This window comes from Ceratotherium simum, chromosome 12 (assembly GCF_057802395.1).
Source record: "Ceratotherium simum simum isolate JZ-2026a chromosome 12, ASM5780239v1, whole genome shotgun sequence".
Classification (NCBI taxonomy): Eukaryota; Metazoa; Chordata; class Mammalia; order Perissodactyla; family Rhinocerotidae; genus Ceratotherium; species Ceratotherium simum.
The window spans coordinates 72,560,715-72,587,173 of NC_141911.1; the positions used below are offsets into that span (position 1 = coordinate 72,560,715).

Below are 26,459 nucleotides of genomic sequence, written 5' to 3' on the forward strand. Positions count from 1 at the left end.
TTAAAATTTTCCATGTTTTCCATCCCAAGCACATAGGTCAGTGCCCCTGGCATAGGGGTCTCCAGGCCTTGCCTCTGCGCACGCGTCCCCTTTATCTCCAGGGGCGGGCCCTCCAGGCACACTCCAGGGTTCCCTTCCTCAGACTATCTCCTTGGAATCCAAATGATAGTAAACATATAACAGAAGGTTAAAATCACACGTCCTGCCTCAGTTTCACTTCGAGCGTCAATTCCTTAGATATTAAATCCAAAGTGTGTATGAGATGGTTTGCCGCGTGCAGAGCATAAAAAGGGAATTTCAGTGAACTGTTTCAAAGTCACCTATGTCGACCTCATGCCTGAGAAAACCAAAGCAACCTGTGGCAGCAGGAAAGAGATGGCTAAACTTGGGATGAACCTGCACTCGCTCAGGTTTGGGGGGTCAAAAGATGTGTGAATGCTTCCCATGGACCAATGTGGACCTAGCATGAGCTGGTGGGAGCCCATCCCCAGTTCTGCCTACATCCTGAAGGGCAGACATGGAGGTAAACCCTGGGTACCTAGGAGCGGAGGAGAGAACTGCAAGCCAGCAACTGGAACAGAGATGCAATCTGGATCAAGTGACCTCCAGGAAAGAACCCTCCCATCACCACTGTCACGGGAATTACACACACACACACACACACACACACACGCACACACACACACACACACGCAAAGCCAGGAAAGAACGTAAGGGAGCCACATCATCACATTTGGGAAGTCCAGGGGATGTAAAGCCAGCCTGGTGGTGCCCGTTGAAGCTGACCTTTCCTCTCCCTCCCCTCTCTCCCCCGCACCCTCCCAGGGTCAGCAGGGCTGGTGAGGTGGTGTCTGGGGATCAGGAGGAGGAGCAGAGAAGACGCCATCCACGCCCCCTCTTCCCACTGCAGGACTCCCCATGAGGCAGCCTGACCTAGGGGAGAGCTGATGCCCAAATGAGAGTTCAGATTAATATCTGAGACTGAGTTTCTGATTTTTGAGCTGAGACTGTGTTTGTCCTAAGGTCTGTCATGTAAGTGTGAGAGAAAGTCCTGGGCCTGCCAGAGTTGCTGCCCAGAGGCAGGGCGGGACTCGCCCACCCTTAAGTTTATTCATGCTGCTCATGCACAATGCTGCACTCGAATCCTGAGCTCCACATGGAAGAGGAAGGAGGCGGGCGTGAATGTGGGGCTAGGAAGCAGAGCCAGTCCCTGCAGCACTTTTAAGTTGCTTGTAAAGTCTCATTTCCTTCCTTTTTGAGCGACTACCTCTTTGTTGGAATCCCAAGGTGCCCAGCCCAGAGTCCTGAAGGCGCCTGAGTTCCAGAAGAGACTCAGCACTCAGAGAGTGTGGATTCCCTGGGTTTGCCCAGAATGACGGGAACAGGTATGAGCCCTGCAGGGGGCAGGTCTTTGGGCGCCCCCCGGACTGACTGACCACCAAGCTCCAGACTCCAGACCTCGGGGTCACCGTGAGCTTGCCCTCTGTCACCTTGACTCAGGTATCGATAGTTCACCACACTACCTCCAGCATTCAGAGAGCCTCTCTGGGTCCCTCCGTAGAACTCTAACAGGTCCCAATCTGTGCCTCAGAAGAAGCTTCTAAACTCATCTTCATTCCCTCTTCCCCAAGTCTGTCTTCCAAAAACCTAAGTTTGATGGGGTTCACAAGCAATGATAAACTCCCCTCCTTTAAAACATTCAGTTCCTCCCAAGTTGCATACAGAAAAGACCCCAGATTCCTCAGACTGACAGTTGTCTGAACAAGACCTACCTTGTCGACTCCAGTTATTTTTACGTTTATAAGAGCCTCTGCTCCAGTCAGAAAGAATGGCTGCCCTCTCCCCTAATGAGGGCTGGCTCACACAGTCCTTCTGCTCCTGGGCTCTCCTCCTGACCCGCATCCCCTGACCAGTGCTTCCCCAGTGTGGACTCTGTCCCTTCCCCAAGTCTTCCTAGACCACTCGCCCACGAGGAGTCATTCACAGACCAACAAGCAGTCGTTTCTGCACGTGCCCCAGACACTGTATCAGGTGCTAGGGGTACAGCAGTGAGCAAACGAGACAAAAATCCAGGCCTCATAAAGGAGACAAGTAAACGAGATAAATAAGTGAACTACACAGCATGTAGATACAGGGTTAAATGCTACAGGGAGAACACAAAGCAGAGAAAGGGGGAAGCTGCAGGTATTGGGATGCCTGCCCCCCTTGGTGCTGGGTTTTCTGGTACACACTGAAGGCCTTCTGCAGTGAGCACCTTTGATTCTCTACCTAAAGCTTTCTCAGACCACAGATGCCTTCTCTGTCTACACACAGGGCAGTCCAGAGGGTCAGGAATTAGCCCTCCCAGGAGCATCCTTCAGCCGATGTCTAATAGGAATTGGTGGCTGAATATCCCTCGTGAAGGACAGCTCTGAGGTGTGTTCTGTGCAGTGCACTAGAGCTCCCAGTGGGATGTGAGCCCCAGGCAGCCTCAGAGGTATTCTGCTCATGAACATACCCTACATAGTCTTCATTTCCTTCTCAGTCTCATTTCCCTGTTCCTTTACTGCTATTCCAGGGTACTATCTCCCAAATAAATGACTTGCTCTAAAATTCTCTTATCTGGATCTGCTTCTGAGGGAACCCAGCATAAGACAAAGTGAGGTGGTCAAGGCATGTGTTGCTGAGTAAAGGCTTGAGGGAGGTAGAGGAGCAGGCCGTGATGTTAACTTGGGGAAGAACATTCAAGGCAAGGAAAAAAGCAAGAGCAAAGGGTTTGAAACAGAAGTGCTCCTGGCTTGTTCAAGGAACACCCAGAGGCCAGAATGTAGACACAGGTGAGGTCAGAGGGAATGAGGGACCAGCTCACCTAGGACCTTGTGGGTCATCATAAGAATTTCAGGTTTTAATCAGAGTGAGACGAGAAGCCATTGGAGGGTTTCGAGTGGAAAAGGGACATAATCTGACTGATACTTTGAAAATAATCACTCTGAGTGCTTGGTAGAGACAAGGGTGGAAGAAGAGAGACGGGTCATGGGGCAGGTGCAATAATCTAGGTGGTTATTGGTGGGCTCTTGGGTCAGGGTGGGAGTAATGGAGGAGGTGAGAAGTGGTCTAACTCTGGACAAATTTTGAAGGTGGAGCTAATATGATTTGGTGATAGATCCAACATGGGGTTTAAGAGAAAAGAGAAAAGTTAAGGGTGACTCCAGGGTTTTGCCCAAGCAACTGGAAGGATGGAGCTGCCGTTGACTGAGGTGAGAAAGACTGCAGGGGGAGCAAATTTTAAAGGGAAAATTAGGAGCTCAGTTTTTGACATGTTGAATTTGAGATGCCTTGTAGACGATCACGTAGAGATTTGAGTGGGAGGCAGATATAAGCAAAGCAAGCCTTCAGGGAAAATGTCTAGGCTGGAGATAACATTTGTCAACCATCAGCATGGAGACTGATTTAAAGCCATGAAACCAGACCAGATCCTCAACAGAGGGAACACAGACAAAAGAGAACAGAGGCCCACAGACAGAGCCCCGATCCGCCTCAGTCTCTAGACGTGAGCATCAACCAGCAGAGGAGACTGGGAAGGAGCGTTGGAGTAATGGGGCAAAGCAGGCGTGTGTGGAGTCCCAGAAGACAGAAAAGGGAAGTTGTTCTGTCAGATGCTGGTAACAGGTCAGGAAAGTGAGCGCCTCCTCTGCTAACATCTAAAGCAACTGTTTGCTGCATAACCAATTAGCGTAACTAATCAGGAACTGCCTTCAGTCCTGATCATTTCTAGCATCGCCTTGAAATTTATCTTTGATTGTTATTTGGCTTTTTATATGTTTATGAGTCGTTTTCTTGACCAGATTATAAGCTTTTCTAGGGCAGGACTGTGACATAAATATCCTTGATTCCCACACAGAACTCAGCAGAGGGCATTGCATACGACAGACAGCTGACAAACACTTAGTCTTTTAATTTGCATATTCAACTAAAATATCACATTTTCCATGAAATATTGCCCAGTTAATCCATCTGGAAGTGGTCTGTCCCCTCTGTGAACTCCAACTGCACTTGTCTGCCCGTATCAATTATCGCTTTCCATTACAAGTGATCTTTTCATAACTATGAGGCTTGTCATCTCTAACTAGGGATTCTTTGCCCTTTGATAGCAAGGAATGAGTCTCACATGTCTAATGTACTCCAAGTGGCCTAAAATTAATTAATTAACTCACGTAATCATCAACTTTGTCTGTATCTAAAGTGCCTTAAATAAGTGCTTGTTCACAAATGCTTGTTCCCCAGTATGTGCTTCCTTCCTGACCTAGCATTTGTTCTTTGGAGCCCAGGATTTGTGGCCCTGTACTGATATGTGCAGCTATGCCTGAGTAAAGCTGCCCCAGCATCTCTGGAATTTCCTTAGAGAGGTTTATAGCATCACAATATAACAGCCACAGAAATTTTGTTGCTTATTTTCACAAATAAAAGTAAATTAAAATAGTGGTTTATGCATCTCAGTTCTGAGAAGTGATGAGCACAGGATCACGTTACCCAAGCGGAAGGGGTGACGTGCCTAGATATTAAAACAGATCTGTGTATCACATCTCTCTTTTTAAATTCTGGGCATCCCAACCCCTGCACCGAACTGGAAAAGGCATTCATGTATCTCCTCGCTTGGCCCAGCAGGTTTTGATCTGGACTATAGATTATCAAAACTAGAGAAAACTGAAGATGCCCTAAAATGGAGCTTATGAGGTGCTTATAAATGTAACAACATGGAGGAGTGTAACAAGAGGATAAAAAAAAAATCCCTCATTTTTTGAGCTGAGGCTTTCTGAACAAGCAAAGATAAGAGATTTCCTACTCATAAAAAGAAGTTTCACATACTAGAATACAGTGGTCCCCCATTATCTGCAGTTTCATTTTTCATGGTTTCAGCTACATAGTCAACCGTGGACTGAAAATATTAAATGGAAAATTCCAGAAATAAACAATACGTAAGTTTTAAATTGCACTCCATTCTGAGTAGCACGATGAAATCTCGTGCCATTCTGCTCTGTCCCGCCCAGGACTTGGCTCATCTCTTTGTCCAGAGGACCCACACTGTATCCAGCAACCGTCTATCAGTCACTGAGTAGCCGTCTCTGTTATTGGATCGATTGTCTTGGTATTGCAGTACTTGTGTTCAAGTAACTCTTGTTTTATGTAATAACGGCCCCAAAACACAAGAGTAGTGATGCTGGCAATTCGCATATGCCAAAGAGAAGCCGTAAAGTGCTTCCCTTAAGTGCAAAGGTGAAGTTCTTGACTTAATAAAGAAAAAAAATCATATGCTGAGGTTGCTAAGGTCTACAGTAAGAACGAATCTTCTATCCATAAAATCGTGAAGAGGGAAAAAGAAATTCGTGCTAGTTTTGCTGTCACACCTCAAATATGTATGTACAGGAAAAAACATAGTATAGATACTGTTAGTACTATCTGTGGTTTCAGGCATCCACTAGGGGTCTTGGGATGTATTCCCTACTGATAAGGGGAGACTACTGTACTGATGTATGTATCCATACCCAGCTAAATTTGAATCCAATCTGACAGCAAACTACGGGTCTTCCAGGATGACAAAACAGGAGATTCCTCCCAGGAAAAATGGGAAAGTGGGCAGTAGTGACTCAGTGTCAGCACTGGAGGAAGTGGTCAATGATATATCACATAATAACACAGTCACTCTGTGGTTGGCAGCGCCATTTACTTGTGCGATTTTTATATTTAAATTTAAAATTTCACAACTATAATCTTTTCCAACACATAAGAACTGCCCTTATTAACAAACTTTTTAAAAAATAAGGAAAACTTCATTGAGATTTTTTTTTTAACTTTTCTAATGTGACTTCAAGCATCTGCCCTTAGAATGGAGGAACAATGGCCCAGATTGTGTAATAAATGCTGAAATTCCACAAAGAGGGTGAAAATTAAGTCTTTGATTTCAAAAAACATGGAGTTCTAACCTGGACATATAGATCATAGGATTCTTCATTGTGATGTGATCTTGGTAACCATGAAAATCAGTATTTTCAAAGGATTGAAGAATATATGTATCAATGATTAAAACAGACTTCTAGCAAAAGTATAGTATTTTAAAATCAGCACATAAGCTCTGAAAAGCCAGTATGAAGCAGAATCATAAATTCAAGTGTATTTCTTTTGAGTCATTGCTCTCAGCATCTCAATTATAGTTAGCAGAAATTGCTTTGATTTTAATTTCATATAGTGACCAAAACTCCTGTTTGTGCTCTACTTTCTGACTTTCTGGGCAGCTTTTGTTTTCATATTATCAGCCTGGCTTTGATCTTGGAACTCACTGAAATCCGTGAAGTCCTGGGACTGAAGAGTTTGACCTCAGGAGCTGCTGGACTCCACAGGGGAAGGGACTAGATTGAGCAGGAGGTGGGAGTGGAGAGAGGGAGTTAGCTGGCTTCCCCAGTAAGTTTTACAACCTAGAAGGATTTCTGGTGTTCCAAGTATAGCATGAGAAAGAGCCGAGATACACAGGAGATTAGTATACATTACAAAGGTTACTCCTAAACAACCTCATGTGTACCCCTTTACTAAAAATGTGGTCTCTACCTCTGAAATCACAACAAAAAGAGAATTAATTGAAAAGTTTGGTAGAGTAAACAAGGTAAATCATCAGAGGAAAAATTTTTACCCTTATATATAAAATTTTATATATATAATAAGAGAGAAAGGAAGAGAGAGAGAGAGAAAATAAGGGCATTAATATATTTTTTAATTAATCTTTTTATTTTGAAATAATTGTAGATTCACATGCAGTTGTAAAAAAATAATACAGAGAGACCCTGTGCACCCTTTATGCAGTCCACCTAATTGTAATATCTTACAAAACTATAGTATGTGTGCATTGGATTTTGGTGAGGTATGGTAGAACATACTATGAATGGAGAATGGGGATTTTTTGCATAAAAAAGACATGTCTACGAGAAATCAACATCTTGATTCCACTTAGTTCAAGGCAATTTCATGGAGGAGACAGGATGTTAGAAAGTAGTTGACTTTAAGAAAATTATGATCAGTAAGCCAAGGTGGAATATGTTTGAGGCCAAGAATACAATCCAAAAATTTTGGAAGTTAACAGAGACATGAAGCGTAGCTGGGTGATTCTATAAGGGCAGAATTACCCCACTACTAAAACCAGACAAAGACATTATAAGAAAAGAAAACCATGGACCAATATCTCCCATGAACACAGATGTAAAAAATCCTCAACAAAACACCAGCAAATTGAGTCCAACAGTGTATAGAAAGAACTATACACCACGACTGAGTGGGATTTATCCCAGGAATGCAAGGCTGGTTTGACATTCAAAAATCAATTAATGTAATCCATCACATCAACAGATTAAACAAGAAGTAGATTAAAAAGAAAAGTCACATGATCATATCTATAGATCCATAAAAAGCATTTTACAAAATCTAACACAGGATAAAAACTCTCAATAAACTAGGAATAAAGAGAAATTTCCTCAATTTGATAAAGAATATCTACAAGAAACTACAGCTAACACAATACTTAATCATGAGAAACTTGAAGCTTTCCCACAAAGATCAGATACAAAGCAAGGATGTCCCTTCTCACCATTTCTTTTCAACATTGCACTGCAAGTTCTAGCTAATGTAATAAGATAAGAAAAGGAAATAAAAGGTATACAGATTGGGAAGGAAGACATAAAAAAGTCTTTGATCACAGATGACATGCTTGTCTATGTAGAAAATCCAAAAAAATTGACCAAAAAAAAAATCCTGAAACTAATAAGTGATTATAACAAGGATGTGGAGCAACAGGAACCCTCATTCACCGCTTGTGGGAATGCAAAATGGTACATCCACTTTGGAAGTGGTGGTTTCTTACAAAACTAAACATAATTTTACCATATGAATTTTACCATAAAATTACCAATTTTACCAATCATGCTCCTTGGTTTTTACCTAAAATGAACTGAAAACTTACGTCCACACAAAAACCTGCACATGAATGTTTACAGCAGCTGTATTCATAATTGCCAAAGCTGGGAAGCAACCTCTATGTGCTTCAGTAGGTGAATGGGTAAATAAACTGTAGTCCATCCAGATGATCCAATATTATTCGGGGCTAAAAGGAAATGAGTTATCAAGCCATGAAAAGACATGGAGGAACCTTAAATGCATTTTACTAAGTGAAAGAAGCCAATCTGAAAAGGCTATATACTATGTGATTCCAACTATATGACATTCTGAAAAAGGCAAAACTATGGAGACAGTAAGAAGATCAGTGGTTGCCATCGGTTGGGGGTGGGGAGGGATGAATAGGTGAAGCACGAGGATTTTTAGGGCAGTAAAAATACTCTCCCTGACACCGTATGATAGATACATGTCATTATACATTTGTCAGAACCCATAGAATGTACAATACAAAGAGTGAACCATAATGTAAATTATAGACTTTAGATGACAATAATTCAGTGTAGCTTCATCAATTGTAACAAACATAACACTCCGATGGGACATGTTGATAATGGGGAAAGTTATGCACGTGTGGGGCCAGGGAGTATATGGAAAATCTCTATACCTTCCCCCTCAACTTTGCTGTGAACCTAAAACTGCTCTAAAAAAATCAAGTCTCTAAAAAAAAGGAGTAGCTGGGTGATATTAAAAAACAAGAGGGAAAGAATTGCAAGGTTGTCTATTAAGCGAAAGTGAATGACTGTTATTTCTGACAACAGGAAAAGTCTTTTAGTGAAGGTGACAGTTTTGACAAGAGTCCTGTGACACTTAAAAATTCACGACAAAAGCTATTTGCTCTCCTATGGTTTCCTCTTTTTGTTATGCAGGCATAGTTTTAGTAAATAGCTTTGAGAAGCCTAATTTATCTATCTATCTATCATCTATCTATCTATCTGTCTATCTATCTACCTACCATCTACCCATAAATGAAAGCTGGGTATATTTTAATAATTGCTAGATAAAATATTTCTGTCTTTGTTCTTTTATCTTGTATTTCAGTGAACTATCATAACTGTAATTCTGTCCTTTGTTGAATGAGAGCAGCAAAATTTCAAATTTATGGTCCCTCAGTAAATAAAATAAAATATTTTTCCATTTAAATTAATATTTTTTATTTGTGGTTAAAAATAAAACATGTAAATATATTTTTCAGGGGGAAGAGGTTCCATAATGGTATAAAATGGAATTATCCCAATTTCACAAGATATTTGGGTATGTTTGTATGTGCCTAGACAATAAACCAAAATATTTACAGTGCTTCTTTCTAAGTGGTAGAGCTATAGGTGATCATTTTCTTCTATATATGTTTTCTGATGAAAATTATTTACAAAATTGCTGCCACCTAGTATATCCAAATTCTAACAAAAATTCCAATTGAGCTCTTGTTAATACAAAATTATAGATTATTTTTGCCCTCTTTTTCAGAAAACACAAAATTTCAAGTATAATGCACACAATTAGATCAAATATAAGAAAATCCAAAATAAATACACATAACTTTCTTACTAGACAAATAAAAGTCTACTAAATGTGCGTTCAAACATCTATACTTAGAATACCCTTTGAGGGGCAAAGGGCAGCTGGTAATGGTGTCTGCCTCTAGAGAAGGACATTGAACAGCTATACGACACTATTGTGTCCTGAGATCTTTGGTACTTTTGTATTATATGAATTTTAGTAATTTAAAAAAAACAATTAAAAACAAAGAAAAATAAAAACATGTATTTAAATTCCTCCAACTACTCTTTTCAATCACTCTTTGGTTCTTTCCTTACACATAAAACCCTTTTCCATTGTTAGATTAGTTTGCGCTGGTTTTAGTTTATTTTGACTTAGTGCCAAAAACGTAGTCTCTCCTATTGCCCTGTTTGGATAATAAATAACTAGAACTCGTTTTCCCACGAAGCGTTTCAACACAATGTTGTGGATAATCTTTCCTTTACCTCTCACAATGCTGCTGTCAAAGAAGACGTAACTGCTCAGTCTGACCCTTCCTGCAGTTCAGTGGAATGTTCCTTGCAGAAAAGCCTTGAAGTTAAGACTAAGGTTTATGACCACGACTGTCACAGAACAGCTGTCAGTCAAGGGCTGGGTTTAGACACTCGTCTGTACAAGTTGACTCAGATAAGCCCACTGCTTTTCTCAGTTTTCAACTTCCTTCTCCAATTTTCACTTTCATAAACTGACTTGTTTCTTCTGGGAGTGAAAAGATGGGGATCAGATGCACAGAGAGAAGACGTGGAGGCAATACAATGAAGCAAAGACATTCTCGGCAAGAGAAAGGACATGGGTCAGATGACTTCCCCAAGTCTCTTCCAGCCTAAACTGTACGTGCAAAATATTGACTTATGTTGCCTCAGGTTTACCTAAGCACGGATTGCAGATTGTCCCCATGGTTACGTGAAAACTGTATGTGTTAATTTATAAATTTTGACACTAATTGATGACAGGTGGCTCATGTGAGACCGTGGTATTTAAACGGTTAGGAGGGCAGTGAGGATGTGAAGCAGCTGACGAACACTGAGGAGGTGGTGAGGGTAATGAACTGCTGGCATCACTTAACTCCCTCTGCACTCCTATAACTGTGTACAAGATCGTGTGAGTTCCTGAACGCATATTTACTTAATCAAAGGTTAAAAGCATTCAGAAGTGGGGAAAAAGTGGATCTGACATGAGAACTCTGAGAAACCTCCAATAATTGCTGTTATAACCTTCGTGGAGGGGACGCGTAGATTACTGACGGGCATGGAATTCTGCAGCCAGGGAGACGAGAGAGCTGAGAGACAGCGAAACAGGAGAAGTACCAGATCGGAAAAATCAATAGAATAGAATAGCAGAGGAGGTATGAGTTAGAATGGTGAGAGCTGTATTCAAAGCATTGAGGGCAAAAGTTAAACGTGCCAAATAAATAAACTAAGTGCCACCATAATGAAAACGTTTAATTTTACATGGTCTGAAACACCGTTCTGGGGTTGCTTATGAGAGTTCCATAGGAAGTAAAAATAAGAGAGCAACAACAAAAGCAAAAACACAAACAAACAAAAATCAGGTCCCACTCAGCAATGGCATTTATATCAGTGGGGCCAGTTTAACTCACCAGCGCAGTAGATGGTTTAAAATAAATGAGAACATTTTCATACTGAAAGAACTTCTTATTCTATTTGATAAAAAAATGGGTTACGAATTCAAAGGAAGTCATTTTCTCATATGTTTAGTCTTTTTTATAGTGATCATTAGCTCACCACAGGGATAGATTTTGGTAAATTGGGCTTATTTTGAAACATATCTTACTCATGTATTTTTACATAATAAACATTTAATATTCAATTTTAAAAAGAGAAAGACAGAAATACAGAAAATATGGAAAATTCTTTTAGGGTCAAGAGAGAGTTTTTTGTTTTTGTTTTTTGAGATAGCAGATTGCAGTGATGAGAATGATCCAATGGGGAGGTTAAAATCAATTAGTTAGGAGAGAGAAAGGAGACCAGCAGGAGTGGAATCATTGAGTGACTGCATTGGAGAAACATTAGAGAGAGGTATCCTCAACCACAAGTGGGAACCGTTAGCCAGGTTATGTGGGTAGAGATGCAGGTAGGTTTATAGATTTGGTGTTGGGAGTGTGTGCATTTTCTTATTGCACCTATTTTCTCAATGAAATGATGGGAAAGGACGTTAGCTGAGAGTGAGGAAGGAGAGGGAGTGTTTGAGGTGTGGGGAGAAAGAAGAAGGTGTGCAAGAGTCCCTTCAGAGGCATTACTGGGGCCCCACTCAAAGAAAATCGTCATGAATTTTGAAAGAGATTGGTTCAGCCGCCTGGGTAAAGTGTGAAGTAGGCAGAAGATTGAACATCATCAAGGGCAGGCTTTTTTCAGGCAGGTAAATGGAAAGAGAGAGAAAAGGGAATTGAGTTCATCCATGAGGAGTGATTAGCATGCAGGACCCGTGGAAACTGAAGCAGGTGTGGGCTTGGCGAATGTGGAAAAGGGGGTGAGGGCAAGAGCTTGGAGGTCCTGGCAGCATCAAAAAATCGTTGGAGAGAGGGAGCCAGTGGGATGTGAAAAGAGGGCTGAAAGAGAGGATGTGGGGGTGAGAGAAGGACGAGCTTGAAACTCGGATTTTGTGGGGTGAAGTTATAGGTAGTGGCAGTTCTAGTGTCTGGCCCTGGAGTGAGTGGCTGAGAAGGGGCTGAGGAAAGACGGTTGGATGCGAGCAAGTCAAGGAGCTGAGAGCGAGTCCCAGGGCCGCGTGGATCACGTGTATGAACACTGAAATCACCTGAAATTGATATCAGAATTAGGCAGAGAGGGAGAAGAGGTGGAGACAGTGGGCCATGTTCTAAATCTTTCAAAGAACAGGAGTAACGGGTCGGACTGCACCATATGGGAGGGTAGACAGTGGTAGAGTCTGATGCCATGTGTGTTTAAAATCAATATTTTAACAAGTATGTAAATAAACATTTTATTAATAACCATTGATATCTGCCAGAATAGAGGTTGCATCATATGCAGCTAGTTTATATTAAATGAAATAAAACACACCAAAAATATTTTTATATACTTAGCAATGAAACTAGAGAGCAAATTTTTATCATGACCATGAATGTTATTCCTACTGTTACAGAATGAGAAATTTCCAGACACAGAAAGTTGCCAGTCACCTTCTGACTTGAGAACTGTGAGAGGATTACCTGCGGATACTGATGGAGAGTCAGGAAGGGGACCCGACACACAGTAAGTACTCACCAGGGGTAAAACCAAAGGTGACCTCCTGGAAGGGAAAACGCCGAGCCTGACTGGCCACTTTTCTCTGCACACTGTCCTACACCAAAAAACAACTTTTACACCAAAGTTCACCTTGGTCTACACCAGTTTCCCTGACTTGTAGGACAGATGCTCCTCCTAAAGTTTCTGAGAAGTGTCCTGTGCTAAGAAATATAAATTATGCTTCTGGATGTTTTAAGTCCTGGGGGAAAGATTTAGTAATTGATGTTGGGACAACTGGCTAGCAATATTTTTATAATCATGCAGTACATGTTGAGATGCCAAGCCCAGAATCTGTAAGGTTGGTTATATCTGATCACTTAAATGTGGAAAAACAAATGAATAAACCTTTAACAAAGTTTAACCTTAAATAAGGTTAGAAGGCAAAATACAAACTGAGAAAATTAGTTGCAACATGTGGGATGGAAGAAGAACATCCCAGTATAAAAAGAGGTTTTATAAAACAATAGGAAAAAGACAAACCATAATTTTTTTTAAAAGGGCAAAAGACATGAATATGAGTAGGGACTGAAAAGAATAGAAATGGCTAATGATGGGCCGGCCCCGTGGCTTAGCGGTTAGGTGCGCGCGCTCCGCTGCTGGCGGCCGGGGTTCGGGTCCGGGAGCGCACCGAAGCACCGCTTCTCCGGCCATGTTGAGGCCGCGTCCCACATGCGGCAACTAGAAGGATGTGCAGCTGTGACATACAACTATCTACTGGGGCTTTGGGGGAAAAAAATAAATAAAATCTAAAAAAAAAAAAAGAATGGCTAATGAAGACATGATACTTGTCAGAAGGACTCAAAGGAAGCTGGTCTTCTTATTGTTTATAAAATCAACAGTGCTCAGCTTGAACCACGGTGCAGAGAAACAGCCCCTGGAGCACTGCCAACGGGAATGAAAATTAGAACCGTAAGACTTCCTGGTTGTCAGTTGGCAATTTTTGATCAAAATTCTGCAATGCATATCCTTTGACCTGGCAATTCCTTTCCTAGGAATTTATTCTAAGGAGAGGCGGTGACAACAACCCAAACGTAAGGGTGTGTCAGCATCATAATAGTAGAAAGACAGGTAAAGTTGTTAGTGGTCAGGAGAAGATCCATGCAGCAGACTGCTGAAGGAAACGGGCATGGGACAAAATAGCACGTGCAGTTTTGATCCTATTTATGTAAAAATACGTATGTGTTTTTGTATCTATGTATACGTACATCCAAATAGATGTCTGAAAGGATGTTTCCAACCATGTGAACGGTGATGATCTCCAGTAGAGGTGTTTCTGGTCATCTCTCCTTTCTAGGCCCTGTTCGGTCTGTTGTTTGAATTGTGCACGGGGACCACTGCCCACCCTAGCGATTAGATCACCGCCCTCTGCCTGGAGCAGTGTCACCTCCTTCCCTCTTCTGCTCCAATGTCTCCATCGGAAAGGTCTGCATGTACGGCTCTACCTGAAGTAGAAACACCACCTCTCTGTCCCCGTGCCCCACCTCTTCCCTGCTTCAGTTGTCTCAGCTGTACCTAACACCACCTGATGTATTTTAATTTTTTTTACTTATCATTTATTGTCTGACTCCTCCCATCCCCCACTAGAAAGTGAACCCCACAAGGGCAGGACTGTTATGTACGGAACTGTAACCCCAGTGTTGGGAATCATGCCAATCACATGCCAGGCACTTACTAAATATGTGTTGAATGAATGAAAATAACCATGTGTTTATGTGTGTGTGTGAATCAAAGATCCTTGTACCTTTATTCTAAGTCCCTGCAAGAAATTCCTTGAAAAGGCCTTGATTAAAAAGGAGGAGAATGATTAACTTACAAACACTTCAAGTTTTGTCTGGGGCCAGCCCTACCAAAATTGTTAGCTTACATTCAGGTTAATTTCTAGGTTGAATTTTACTTAGCTAAATAGTCATAGGTTTAATTGAGCTCTCAATGTGGAAAAAAACCCCACTTATTTTTCTCTTGTGAAAACTTGCTCATCTTTAAATCAAATTAAATGCTTTGCTCCTAAACTGCTGAAAACCTGTCGCTCACTTTTTGTTAGCAGTTCCCTGGAAATGCAAGAAGGAACACAGAAATTTCAAAGTGGCAAAAACTTTGAATTTCCTTTTCCCCATATGTAAAATACAATTTCCTTGGCCAAGCGGAGGGACTCTGAGCGTCGCTCTCTGACACAAGAAGTACGGGTCTGACGATGCTTGTGCCAACCCACGCTGGGGCCTCAGGGAGAAGGCCCACGCCCCACCTCACTGTGGCAGATGCTACTGCTGATCCGCCGGGAGCTTGGATTTCCTGGTGCTGGTGATCTTATTGAGGATATGGGTGGGAGACCCTCAAAGTGGCATTTACCTGCTTGCTTCTCAAGGGCTGAACCACTTCCCTCACGCACAGCTCTAGATCATTGAGGTAGTCCCTTTCCGTCTGTATCAGCTCCTTGATGATTTTCGCCCGTTTCACCATCATTCTCCTTGTCTGATGCTCTCTCTCCTGAGTTAGGGTCTCAGCCACAGAACCCTCGGCCTGGGGAGTCATCTTTTCTGTTAAACGAAAACATGTACACGTGAGGCATTCTCTGAGGTTTCTGTTCTTTCATTACAAACCCTGTCACTTACTGCAGGGTTCCTGTTATCAAGGAAAAGGGCTTAGAGTGTCTTCACGATGTGTTCTGGGGAAGTGATCTGTGGTAGTTCCTTGTAAGATCAGAATCCTATGAAACTATGAGCAAAAATGTTCACGAGAATGGACTACTTTCAGAAAGTCAGTTAAACCATACCTGACTGTCGTGGCTTGTCTTTAAAATACCCCATTGCTACCATATTAGGCTATAACCTGGACGTCAGGCTGGAGGTAGAATGGATAAAAACACAGTTCAGAACTTCTTCTGGACACACTAGCTTTCAAATCAAGGGAAGATTTTAATTAGTAAGTGGAACACCTTCCAATTTTGTTTGTCCCAATTATTAAAATAATTGCCCCTCATTCTCAGTGGGTGACACCTAAGCCTGGATGAAATGAAAAACCATTGACATGATGGGATTTTTTTCTTTTCAATTCAGAATCAGAATCCAGGAAGCATGAGGCTGTGGTGGATTACATACATTTCAACTGAGATTTTTCCTGGCTTATCTTCAATGATGAGTCTTGTTATTTCAAAATTCTTAAACTGCCAAGTGGAGAATTTTAATTAAAAAATCACAGTGCTGAGATGTTGAGTTGAATGGTGTCTTGACATGAGTACAGCCATGTTTGGCCGCTCCATTGACCTACAGCCACCAGCACAAAAAGAAATATAAAAGCTGCTTTCTGCGTGGTGGGAACTGGCCCTTCTCCCATGGAGATAGTTGCAATGTGTAAAAATTTCAAGGCCCTTTGTGCGCCGCATCCTGGGACAGACTGGCCATCTGTGCTGGGCTGGCAGGATAAGCAGGGTAGACAATGCACGTACACAACTACTGGGCTGGGACGATAGCCAGAGGGCTCAGTGCACGTACGCCACTGATAACCATTTGTGCATGGGAACACTAAATGCTTGATCTGTAAACTCTGTAACTGCTTATATGAACTGCTGAAAACCGAGGCCTGGTGAGAGTTCCACCTGTGGAAGGGAGGCCTTGACCAGGACGTGTGATCCTTGCCCAGCCGTGTCGATGGACAGGACTCTCCCAGCAGTGGGACGTGGATGTTGTGAGTAATTGATTTATTGTGAAGTAACTGATCTGATGTGTTCTCTTTTCCATCAACCTGGTGTTTCTCTTTCTGGTTGATTTGTGTCATTTCCCTTCAGTCGATCTGGTGTTTCCCTTTCAGATCGATCTGATGTTTTTCCCTCTCATTATGTGACCTATTCAAATCTGCTGCTATCTCAGCCGATGTGAATGTTTTCCCTTTACAGTCGAGCTGTGTTTTTTCCCTCTTATTATTTGACCTATTCGGATCTGTTTGCAGACTATCGCCTTTACTATCCTCTATACAATAAAATATACCTTCAGTCCATATGTTTGGAGTGGAAAGTTTCTTTTACATCTCCGATCGAATCCCCGAACCTCTCATGACAAATGGGAGATGTCACATGCAGCCAAGGTTTTATTTAAAGTATAAAGTAAGAAAGCTAAATATCTTCAAGGATGAGCTTCCCACAGCAATGTAAATTTTGGAAGCTATAAACTAGAGCCCAGACCATGAAATCAGAGCAGGGAGAGACATCAGGGCAGTGTGAGTGTGTGTGTGTATGTGCGTGTGTGTGTCTAAATGAATTTGCCACAAGCTTGAAGTCGTCACAAACTTAATTTTCATCTTGGTCTCTGCAGTGGCAGAAGTAATTTTATTTCCTTTAAAGCTAATATGATTCTAGTCTCCCTGACATGTGAAACACTTCACTGCTGACACTACTTCCTGAGAATGTAGAGTTTTTTACAAAGCTTATAAAGAGTTTGTACAGAAAAAAGTGCACAGGTCACGATGGATAGACATGGAAATAAAGACAGGAAACTGGTTTCTCGGCTAACTCTAGAAATAAAGCTCAGACAACTGGGGAAATATTTCAGCAGAGGAGCTAACGGTTCAACGTGATGACACCGCCCCAAGAATGTGGAGAGACTCTGCAAACGCAGTGAGCACTCCTCTGTCCCTGCCCACTGACTGCCGGAGTTCAGGGGGAAGCTCAGTAATCACACTTCTGTGGAGGATGCTGGGAAGGTGATTCCAGCACCAGAAGGGGCACTCGATTGATCTGTGGACAACTCTGACTTGCAGGGGAATATGCTGGACCATTTGCCTGGTAACTGTCCTTCCTTCATCAGGAAAGAAGATGCATTTGACAAATGGCATCTAAGGGCACATGGTTTACAAGGTTTAGGCCATTCAGTGCCAAAGAAATCATCTACTCAAATTATATAAGAAGAGAGAATCTATAAAGGAGAGAAAATGAATGCATGAGGTGTTCTGCAATCTGCATATCTTGAACTATGCTATGAGGATTTTTGGATGCTTGCTAATTTGTAACATTTTTATTGGAGAGTAGAAGAAGCCTGCCTCTCGGCACCCCAAATTTGAAAGGAAAAGTTACAGTCAGTTGTCATGACTGTGAATTGTTTTGGATATAGAAGAGGAAGCCAGGCCACTGGTGAGGGAGAGGCAGTGAGCAGGCTGTGTACACAACGTGACCTTTGTGAGCCTCCTTTGGCTGCTCCTTTAAAGGGGTGGGGGTTGGGAGACAGCGCAGGGGGAGGAGTCTCTTCTCCTGGGATAGATGAAATAGCTCCCAGGAAGAAACCTCACCAGTAGAGAGCCGACAAACCAGTGCAGACAGTATCCAATTACTAGTTAACATCACCTTGAGAATATAGGGGCACTGTTGAAATCTGCTCTGACCAACGTCTGCTTTTCCAAGTTCAAACCTTTTGTGCCTTATAAAAACAATCTATCAATTATTTGGGGGTCAGCAAGGAGAAGGGAGTCTTTCCTGATCTTTGGCGAAGAAATATCCCTAAAATACATTCTCAGGTTCCTTTTAGTTCTAAATGCCAGGGCGCAGTTACTATATCAATTTAACACAGATTTTCTAGTTGTTGTAATTTAAAATATACAACATCAGATTTTATCAACTAAAAATTGCTTAGAATCCTAATACTGCTCAACAACTTGTTCAGGACCGATCTGGGGGCTGTGGCGGTTGAAATAAAGTCAGTTAAGACATTCAGCTTCAGAAACTTCCCCCTTCAGGTATAAAAACCTTCTCAGAGAACTCAGAGTTGAGCGACCTCGTGAGCTATCTTTGTTTGCTCTTGACTCAAGTTTACTGCAGGAACAAAGACTTGATGCGTCATTTTATGGTTGGTCTCTGAACTCTCCCTGTGTTCACGTTTCTTAAACCAACAAACTCTCCGCAATGCGTTGTGGGCACAAGTTGTTTTTATAAGATCCTTCTCTACCTTTAAGACTTTCATCTTTTAGTTATACTGTTTTTACATATAAAACTATTGGTAACACATGAGTATTACCAACATACACCACCCAAATCAGCAGTCAGCAGTAATAATCTTTCATTTCTAGATAAAGCAACAGAGGAGCTAAGTTATTTAGGAAGGAAGGAAAAGTCGAGCTTTAGGAACAAACATTTCCTAGTAGTTAGCATAAACTAGAAGACTGTCAAAACTGCAGTGAAACTGAGGCTGAAATGATATTTAGAGCGTTTTAACCAAAATAAGCCACTGTGTGTGAAAATGGTCCCATGTGACTGACTCCTCTGGCCCACCCTCTGTGTCTTTCACCCTCAAGCTTCATTTTTCCAGCAAGGATGATGAATTTTCACTATTCTAGCTATAAATTTCATTGGGAACGTTTGGAAATTCCTGGCCAGGGAAGTTCATATGAAAGGAGGTTGCTGTGGTTTGGGGAAAGGGTGGTGAGACCTAAGATCAGCTCTGCCTCCCTCAGCAGTGAGAATGTGGTGAACAAATCAGTTACCCTCACAAGGCCTCAGTTTCCCCATCTGTAAGATAGGAATGAAAACCTTCGCAGTGTTACCACGAGGACTGGATTCGGTGATCAGAGGTGAGTGGAAGCTCCGTAGGGTCTTTAAAACAATATAGATGTTAGTTATTTCCACAGACACGGGAATGACAGGGTTCCTCTCTCTGTACTCTCGAACCTTCCACCCACCTAGGGCCAACTGTCCCATTATTTTATAATTATCAACTTCTCAAGAAAAATGCAAGACTCTGAAGTGGGTGGACAGCTGTGTTCGGATGGGAGAGGAAGAGGAGAAAATAGAGGGGGCGCTGCTCTTAGAGGCAAGTCAGGATAGAGCTGGGGTTTGGGGTCCTGAGCAGCTTTCCCGGGCTGGTGTGTGTTGGGGAGAGCCTGGTCTTCCAGAGAGGAGAAAGAGCGCCAACGGTGAGAGTGTGGCGGGGACTGAGGACAGTCTTTGTCGACGGCCCAGGCTGGGCTTAGAGCTCATGAACGCTTTCTGCTTCGTTGCTGCTGCTGCTGCTGTTTGGGGTGGATTCTAAGGAGAGGATATTGCTTTATTTTTTTTCAAATGATAAAATAATTTATACTATAGGGTTAAGTGCCTAGACTCGGGACCAGACTGCCTGGGTTCAGACTCCACCTCTAACATTTATTAAGTCTGTGACCTTGGACAAGTTATTTAACTTGTCATGCATCAATTTCCTCATCTGTAAATTAAGGATAACATTAGTAAAATCTTATAAAGTGGTTGTGAATATTAAATGAGTTAAAATTTGTTAAACACAACAATGCCAGGCAGTATAGTAGATATCATATAAATGTTTGCTATTATTATTAGATGCAATTTCTATTTATTAGCTGTAATATAATTTTCACTGTATTATTAGCTGTATTCAGTTTAGTGTATAACCTTCCCAAAATATTTTCATGCACATACAAGCATACATATAACAGTTAGTTTTATTTGTTTTTAAAATAATGGGCTCATATGCATATTCTTCTGCAACTTGCTTTTTCAACTTTAACAGGATATAGTGGGTATCTTTGTTTAAGTATATATATATGTATATCTTTATTTCTTATAGTAGCAGTGGAGTTGTCAGACACTGCTTTTTATTTGCCTGCTCAATATCTGTTCTCTTGTTTGCTTTTCATAAATTGAACCCTAAAAAGATAAAAATGATTGCTTCTTAGATTCTTTTTCAACCCATGGCCCTCTTATGGCCTTTGAGTCATAAGCAGGCGTCTCTGAGAGGGGTTTTGGGAGTGAAAAAAGGAAAACATGGCTGGGATGCCCCTTCCTCCATTCTCCACTCCTCATGGTTCTTGCCTTCTTTTTCCCGCCTGGGATGTGGATGTGAGTGCTGGAGGTGCAGTAGCCACACTGGGACCACGAAGCGATAGCCACAGTGTTAAGATCTACACATGATGGATGGCAGTGTGGAAAGATGTAAAAAACCTCCTTGCTCCAAACTTCTTGTGTGAGACACATAAAATTCCATGTATTAAGCCACATTTTCTGTTGTTTTTAGGAAAGTACTTTTCTATCTGATAGAGATTTTGGTATCTGGAAATGCAAGTGCTCCAAGTAATGCTACCTAAAATGTGAAAGTGGCCTAGAAGGGGAGGAGGGACACCAAGAGGACATTTGTCATCTGGAGAGTTGGTGACCATTACTATCCAGTGGCAATTTATTTAGTAAATCTATATTTCTGCATACCAAGGCATATGATTAGGGAAAATGGTAGAAAAAATCAAAATGTTGGCATGGACTGATTATTTTACTTTCAGCAAAATGATACAAATGAGATATGAACTCAGACCACAGCCAGCCAATCTATGAGGAGAGAGGGAAGAAAACACCCAAAAATATTCCGCTGGTGGCCTATAATCTCAATAGACTGAGAGTCTTCAATTGGATTGAAAATGCTAGCTGCAGGGCCAGCCAGTGGCACAGCGGTTAAGTTCGTGCGCTCCACTTCAGCAGGCTGGGGTTTGCCGGTTTGGATCCTGGGTGCGGACCTACACACCACTCATGAAGACATGCTCTGGCGTCCCACGTAGAGCAACTAGAAGGATGTACAACTATGCATACAACTATCTACTGGGGCTTTGGGGGGAAAAATGAGGAAGATTGGCAATAGATGTCAGCTCAGGGCCAATCTTCCTCAAAAACAACAAAAAAACTGCTTTAAAAAAAAAAAGAAAATGCCAGCTGCTTCCATCCTCAAAGTGAAGCCCAAGAGATGGTGTTAGAGGAGATAAGAGAGAGGAGAAGAGATGTAAAATACGCAACATAGGTTAGGAGACATTGAGATTTGAATGAGAAGGTCTAACAAATGCATAGTTGGAGTTCCACAGGGTATAATAGAGAATGTAAGGAAGAGACAATATTTGAAGTCCCCAATTGCTGGGACTTGTCAGAATTCTTGAAAGACACTAATCATTAGAATCAGAAATTACACTGAATTCCAAACAAGATAGATAAAATCAGAAAACCACACCTAGATGTGGCATTTTGAAACTTCAATGCAATAAAAATAAATAGAAGATCTTAAGAGCAGGCAGGGAGAAAAGACAAGTTACCTACAAAGGGACAACAATGAGACTCATGGCTGCCTTCGCAAAGGTGCTGACAGAAGCCAGAAGATAGCAGAGTGATACCTGCAGACGGCTGAGGGAAAGTCACTGTCACCCCAGAACTGGTTGCCTAGCAAAACTTTCTCAAAAATGATGGTAAACACATTTTAGAAAATCAAGATCTGAGTTTACCCCCAGAAGATCTTCATTAAAAATAAGTCTAAAAGATGTGGCTTACTCAGAGGGCAAATGGTCCCAAATGGAAAACTGAAATGCAAGAAGGAGCAGGATGGACATGAAGAGGGCACGATGAATCACGTGAAAGATTAATCCATGAAGAAGGACAGGAGAATCAGCAGGTGTGAAGCAACACTCGAGGAAACTGACAAAATGCTCTGGTCTTGCTGGTTCTGAAATGGTTACTTGCCTTTCACATTAACAGGGAAACACATTGTGAAAAGGCGCACACTAAACACATTCTGGAGAAATTCCTAAATCCCAAGGATAAAGAGAACCTCTTACAAGCTTTCTGGAAGAAAGAATTCAGGTGAGAGTGGGACTTGGATTAAATTTCTGCTGTGTGCCGTCAGATGCTAGCAGACACTGAGATAGTGGGTGAAGATCCTGAGAGAAAAGATCTTGACCTCAGCCCCTGGTTATTTATATTTTTGGTCGAAAGACCACCATTTTCAAGTACAGGAGAACTTGGGAAGTAGCCACTCTTCTACTACATTACCCCAGTAAAAAGTCCAGTTACAGGAAAACAGGACCCAAACATCTCAGGACAGAGGAAGACAAGGTATGTGAGAGCAGTGTAGAGACACCCTCTCTCCAAACTCCTGGTGGAAACGTCCAACAAACAGCAGGATCCTGTCTGACAGTTTAGAAATCTTGGTGCTTTGAGGCTAAGAGCTCTCTGGAGAGAACAGGGACGGGCAAGTTCACTATTGTGCCCAGAGGAAAAACAAGGGCTTGGAGGAGCTTAGAGCAGAGACCAGAGACCAGCAATTTGTCCCACTGCCCCAGAGGGTCTGATGGACCTCAAGGGAGGGGGCGATGGTGAACAATTAGAGCTGGTGTTTTATTAAGATAGAACTAAGGCAAGAGGAAAAAGAGAACTTCAATAAGTACAAATGGAATGAGACTGAAACAGATGCAAATAGAACACATATACACAAGGCCTTCTGGGTATGTTAAAATTTTTTTCCCCAAATTTAACATTTATTATAGTAATTGAAAAAAAAAGAGGAAAAAAGTTTCAATGTCAGAAGCAAGTCATGTTTTAAAATTCAAAATGGTTTTGATTTGGGTTTGGAGTGCAAGGAAATGTAATCAAAACAGAACTTTTCTTCTTAAAAAAAAAAAAGAAAGCCTTATGGGAATTTTAAAAATTGCACAGAGAGGAAAGCTTACAGTGCGGAGTTGAGGTATAAAGCGGCAGGACTGAGTACACCTTTGTTCTAAACACTGTGCTGCTGGTGGGACGCCCTTCAGAGTCCATCAAGTCCGGGGTCTCCCAGGCTCCTGGACCACCCGTCCCGGGCAGCACGCACGACTGATGCCCTTAGTCTGGCTGCTTTCTACCACGCGCCACGTGTGCGCTGCAGCAAACCTCCTGCAAAAATGTTGTTTCAAGGTAACGTGTACAATAAAAAGCTCCTCGGTGTCACAGCAATATTGCTTCTCCTCTAACAGCATCGTTAGGACGATGTCTCCATGGACTAATGCTCACCTGCCCATTCAGACAGGAACGATGTTGTGGATGAGAATAGTCACACACCTCCTCAAGCTTATAAAATATACAGGCGAAAGTGACTTCTTGGTGGAATTCAACATGAAACATCAAAAATACTACTAAAGAAACAGGAGCTGATCTCAGACTGTGATTCTCGTTTCAATTATTTTGATAATAATGTTTTCCTCTTACAAAAGCATATATTCTTTTCTCCTCTATTTTTTATTGTGGTAAAATATACATAACATAAAATTTCCCAGGTTAACTATTTTTGAGTTCAGCAGCATTAAGTGCAACCATCACCACCATCCATCTCTAGAACTTTTTCATCTTCCCAAACTAGCACTACAAACCCGTTAAACACTGACTCCCATCTCCTCCTCCCCCAGCCTCTGGCAACGGCCATTCTGCTTGTTGTCTCTGTGAATTTGGCCACTCTGGGAACCTCATATAAGTGGAATCATAGAATGTTTGTCCTTTTGTGACTGGGTCATTTCACTCAGCATAGTGTCTTCAAGTTTCATCCACGTTATAGCACATGTCAGAATTTCCTTCCTTTTTAAGGCTGAATAATGTTTTATTGTAGGTATATATCACATTTTGTTTATAGACCTATACATTCTCAAAAATTATTTCGATATTGAAGCATTGTACACTGTTGCTGCAATTATACTGATTACAACATGTTGTTCCGGCCTATAGTAAGAGCAACCATTATCTAGTACATATGATGTATCAATTTTTAAAATATACGTTATCTATAACTTCCTCACAACACCAAAAGTGGGCTATTACTGTGATTTTAGAGATGAGGGAACTGAGCACAGCGGATGTAAGTAAAACGTATCCAGTGACTCACCGAGTGTGCCGGAGAGCCTGGACTCACACCCGACACGCTTGGCTCTGGAGCCCGGCTCTGCCCTCCGCCTGACTGGCTACGTCGTGGTCAGGGCACACGTGTCACATGGCGTGGCCTGTGCTGGACAGGCCTTGAGAGTTCTGACCCTGCCACCCCTAGCTGTGTGACCGCGGCCAAGTCCCTCGGCTTCACTGAATCCCTTCATCTGTGAGGGGAACAAGCTCAGGGAGGGTCAGGACGAGAGCTGACCATCTGGAGTTCTCACTCTGCCCCAAACGCTGGGCTCGTCTTGTGGGGGCGCCAACCCCCCCGAGAACACCGTGTGGTGGGTTTTTATGCGTTCCTTTCATTTACACTGGAGGGAGCTGAAGCACACAGAGGTCATGGCCCGGGGTCACACCACGGTCAGCGGGTTCAGTCTGGCCCGACCCTGCGTGGTAACCACTGCCGACCAGGGAGGTTGTGAGAACTGAGCTACACCGTGCACAGACACCTCTCAGAAAACGTCTGTCGTGATTTTTACGGCCCTGATCTACGTGCTGTTTCTCTATACCTGGTTTGGAACGGCTGCACCTGTTTTTCCTCTTTTTTTTCCTTGGAAATGTTCCCGGGGTGGGAGGGGAGCTTCAGCCTCCATCAGGAAATTTCCCTCCTGGCTCTGGACCTGCTCTGGGAACAAGCACGAAGAGCAGGGACTCCTACAAGTCGGTTCAACCCCAGGCCCGAGGCGCGCTCCTACTGCTCAGGCTGGGTTCACAGGCTGGGGGAGAGCCCTAGCGTGCTGTTGGCGTAATAGAAACCCCTGAATGTTAGAAATCGGATTCTCTCCCATTCACCCTGAAGCTGAACCACCAATGCAAACAAGTTTCTGAGAAATTCACTGAAAATGTGCTTCTCAAGAGAGTCGAAGGAGCAAGAAGACTAAAACAGGACATATGTGCTGCTAAAGTACACAGCTCGTTGTCACTTTTAAAATTGTAGTCCTTGTGTATTTGGATTAAGTCCCTAGCTGATATTATGTATCTATGACTACGAATACAGAATCATGAGTTTCGATTTCCAGAATTATATTGAAATCTCACCTACCTCTTAATAAAGAAGAGTTGGAGCTAATATTATCATATCCCAGCTTAAGGTTGTGCTTGATGTTAACCACCCCGCCCTCACCCCCACACCCAAGACCAGACCAGGCAGGGCACATACGCAGTTGATGCTTGCGGAACAGCCTGCAGAGTCACTTGACTGGAGAACACAAGGACAGAACGACACAAGAACCTGGCCCTGAGCCAATTCATAATTTCATCACAACCACAAATATGTTTACTATTAAATAAGAACCAAAAAACATCAGAATTAGAAGGTGTTAGCAATTTTATGAATTCCATAGTTTTCAAAGAAACCTTGTATTTAATGTAACGTCAATTTTTTAAAATTATGCATTGGGTTTGAGCTGGTACTATGCTTTATGTTGAGTATATAATAGTGAATAAAATAACAGTCTTTTCTGTCAAGAAATGTCTAATCTAGAGGTAAAAATATGTTATTAAAGTCACAGGATAAATCAACACTTTCCATTCCCTCCCTAAAACATGCCAGCTGATGTCTATGCACTCATCTACCTAATGATTGAGGTGTTTTCCAAGAATTAGTTGTGCTCAACAGCAAACCAGATTATGTCAGTTGTACTTCTTACTGTAATTACATTAATTTAATTAAACGTATAAATTGATGAAACATTGGAGTAAAAGAATGTGAATGTTTCCATGAAAACTGCTTTAGTGCTTTGAAATGATTTGATAAAACCAAGTTGCCAAAATATTGCTGCTATATTAGGAGCTGAATGAGACAACTGCAGAATACTGAAGAAAAAATTATTCTAGAAAGATTCTGCAAACAAATTGCCTAGTAATTTAAAACATAATTAAAATAAACCATGACCTGTGCTGAGCACAGCACAGCTTGGAGGTCAGGCCCACTGGAGACGTGACACAAATGAACTCTGAAGAGAGTGGATCTGGTCCAGAAGGTAAAGGGTCCTGGG

At 42.1% G+C, this 26,459-nt stretch overlaps 1 protein-coding gene across 1 annotated transcript in view; it reads right to left on the reverse strand.

Annotated features, from left to right (window-relative positions):
* The window catches only part of ARHGEF38 (Rho guanine nucleotide exchange factor 38), a 112,784-nt gene that overhangs the window by 69,710 nt on the left and 16,615 nt on the right, over window positions 1-26,459 (reverse strand). Inside the window, exon 2 of the mRNA XM_004426612.3 lies at window positions 15,123-15,310. Coding sequence (XP_004426669.1) covers window positions 15,123-15,310 — 188 coding nt within the window. The remainder of the gene's footprint in view (window positions 1-15,122; window positions 15,311-26,459) is intronic.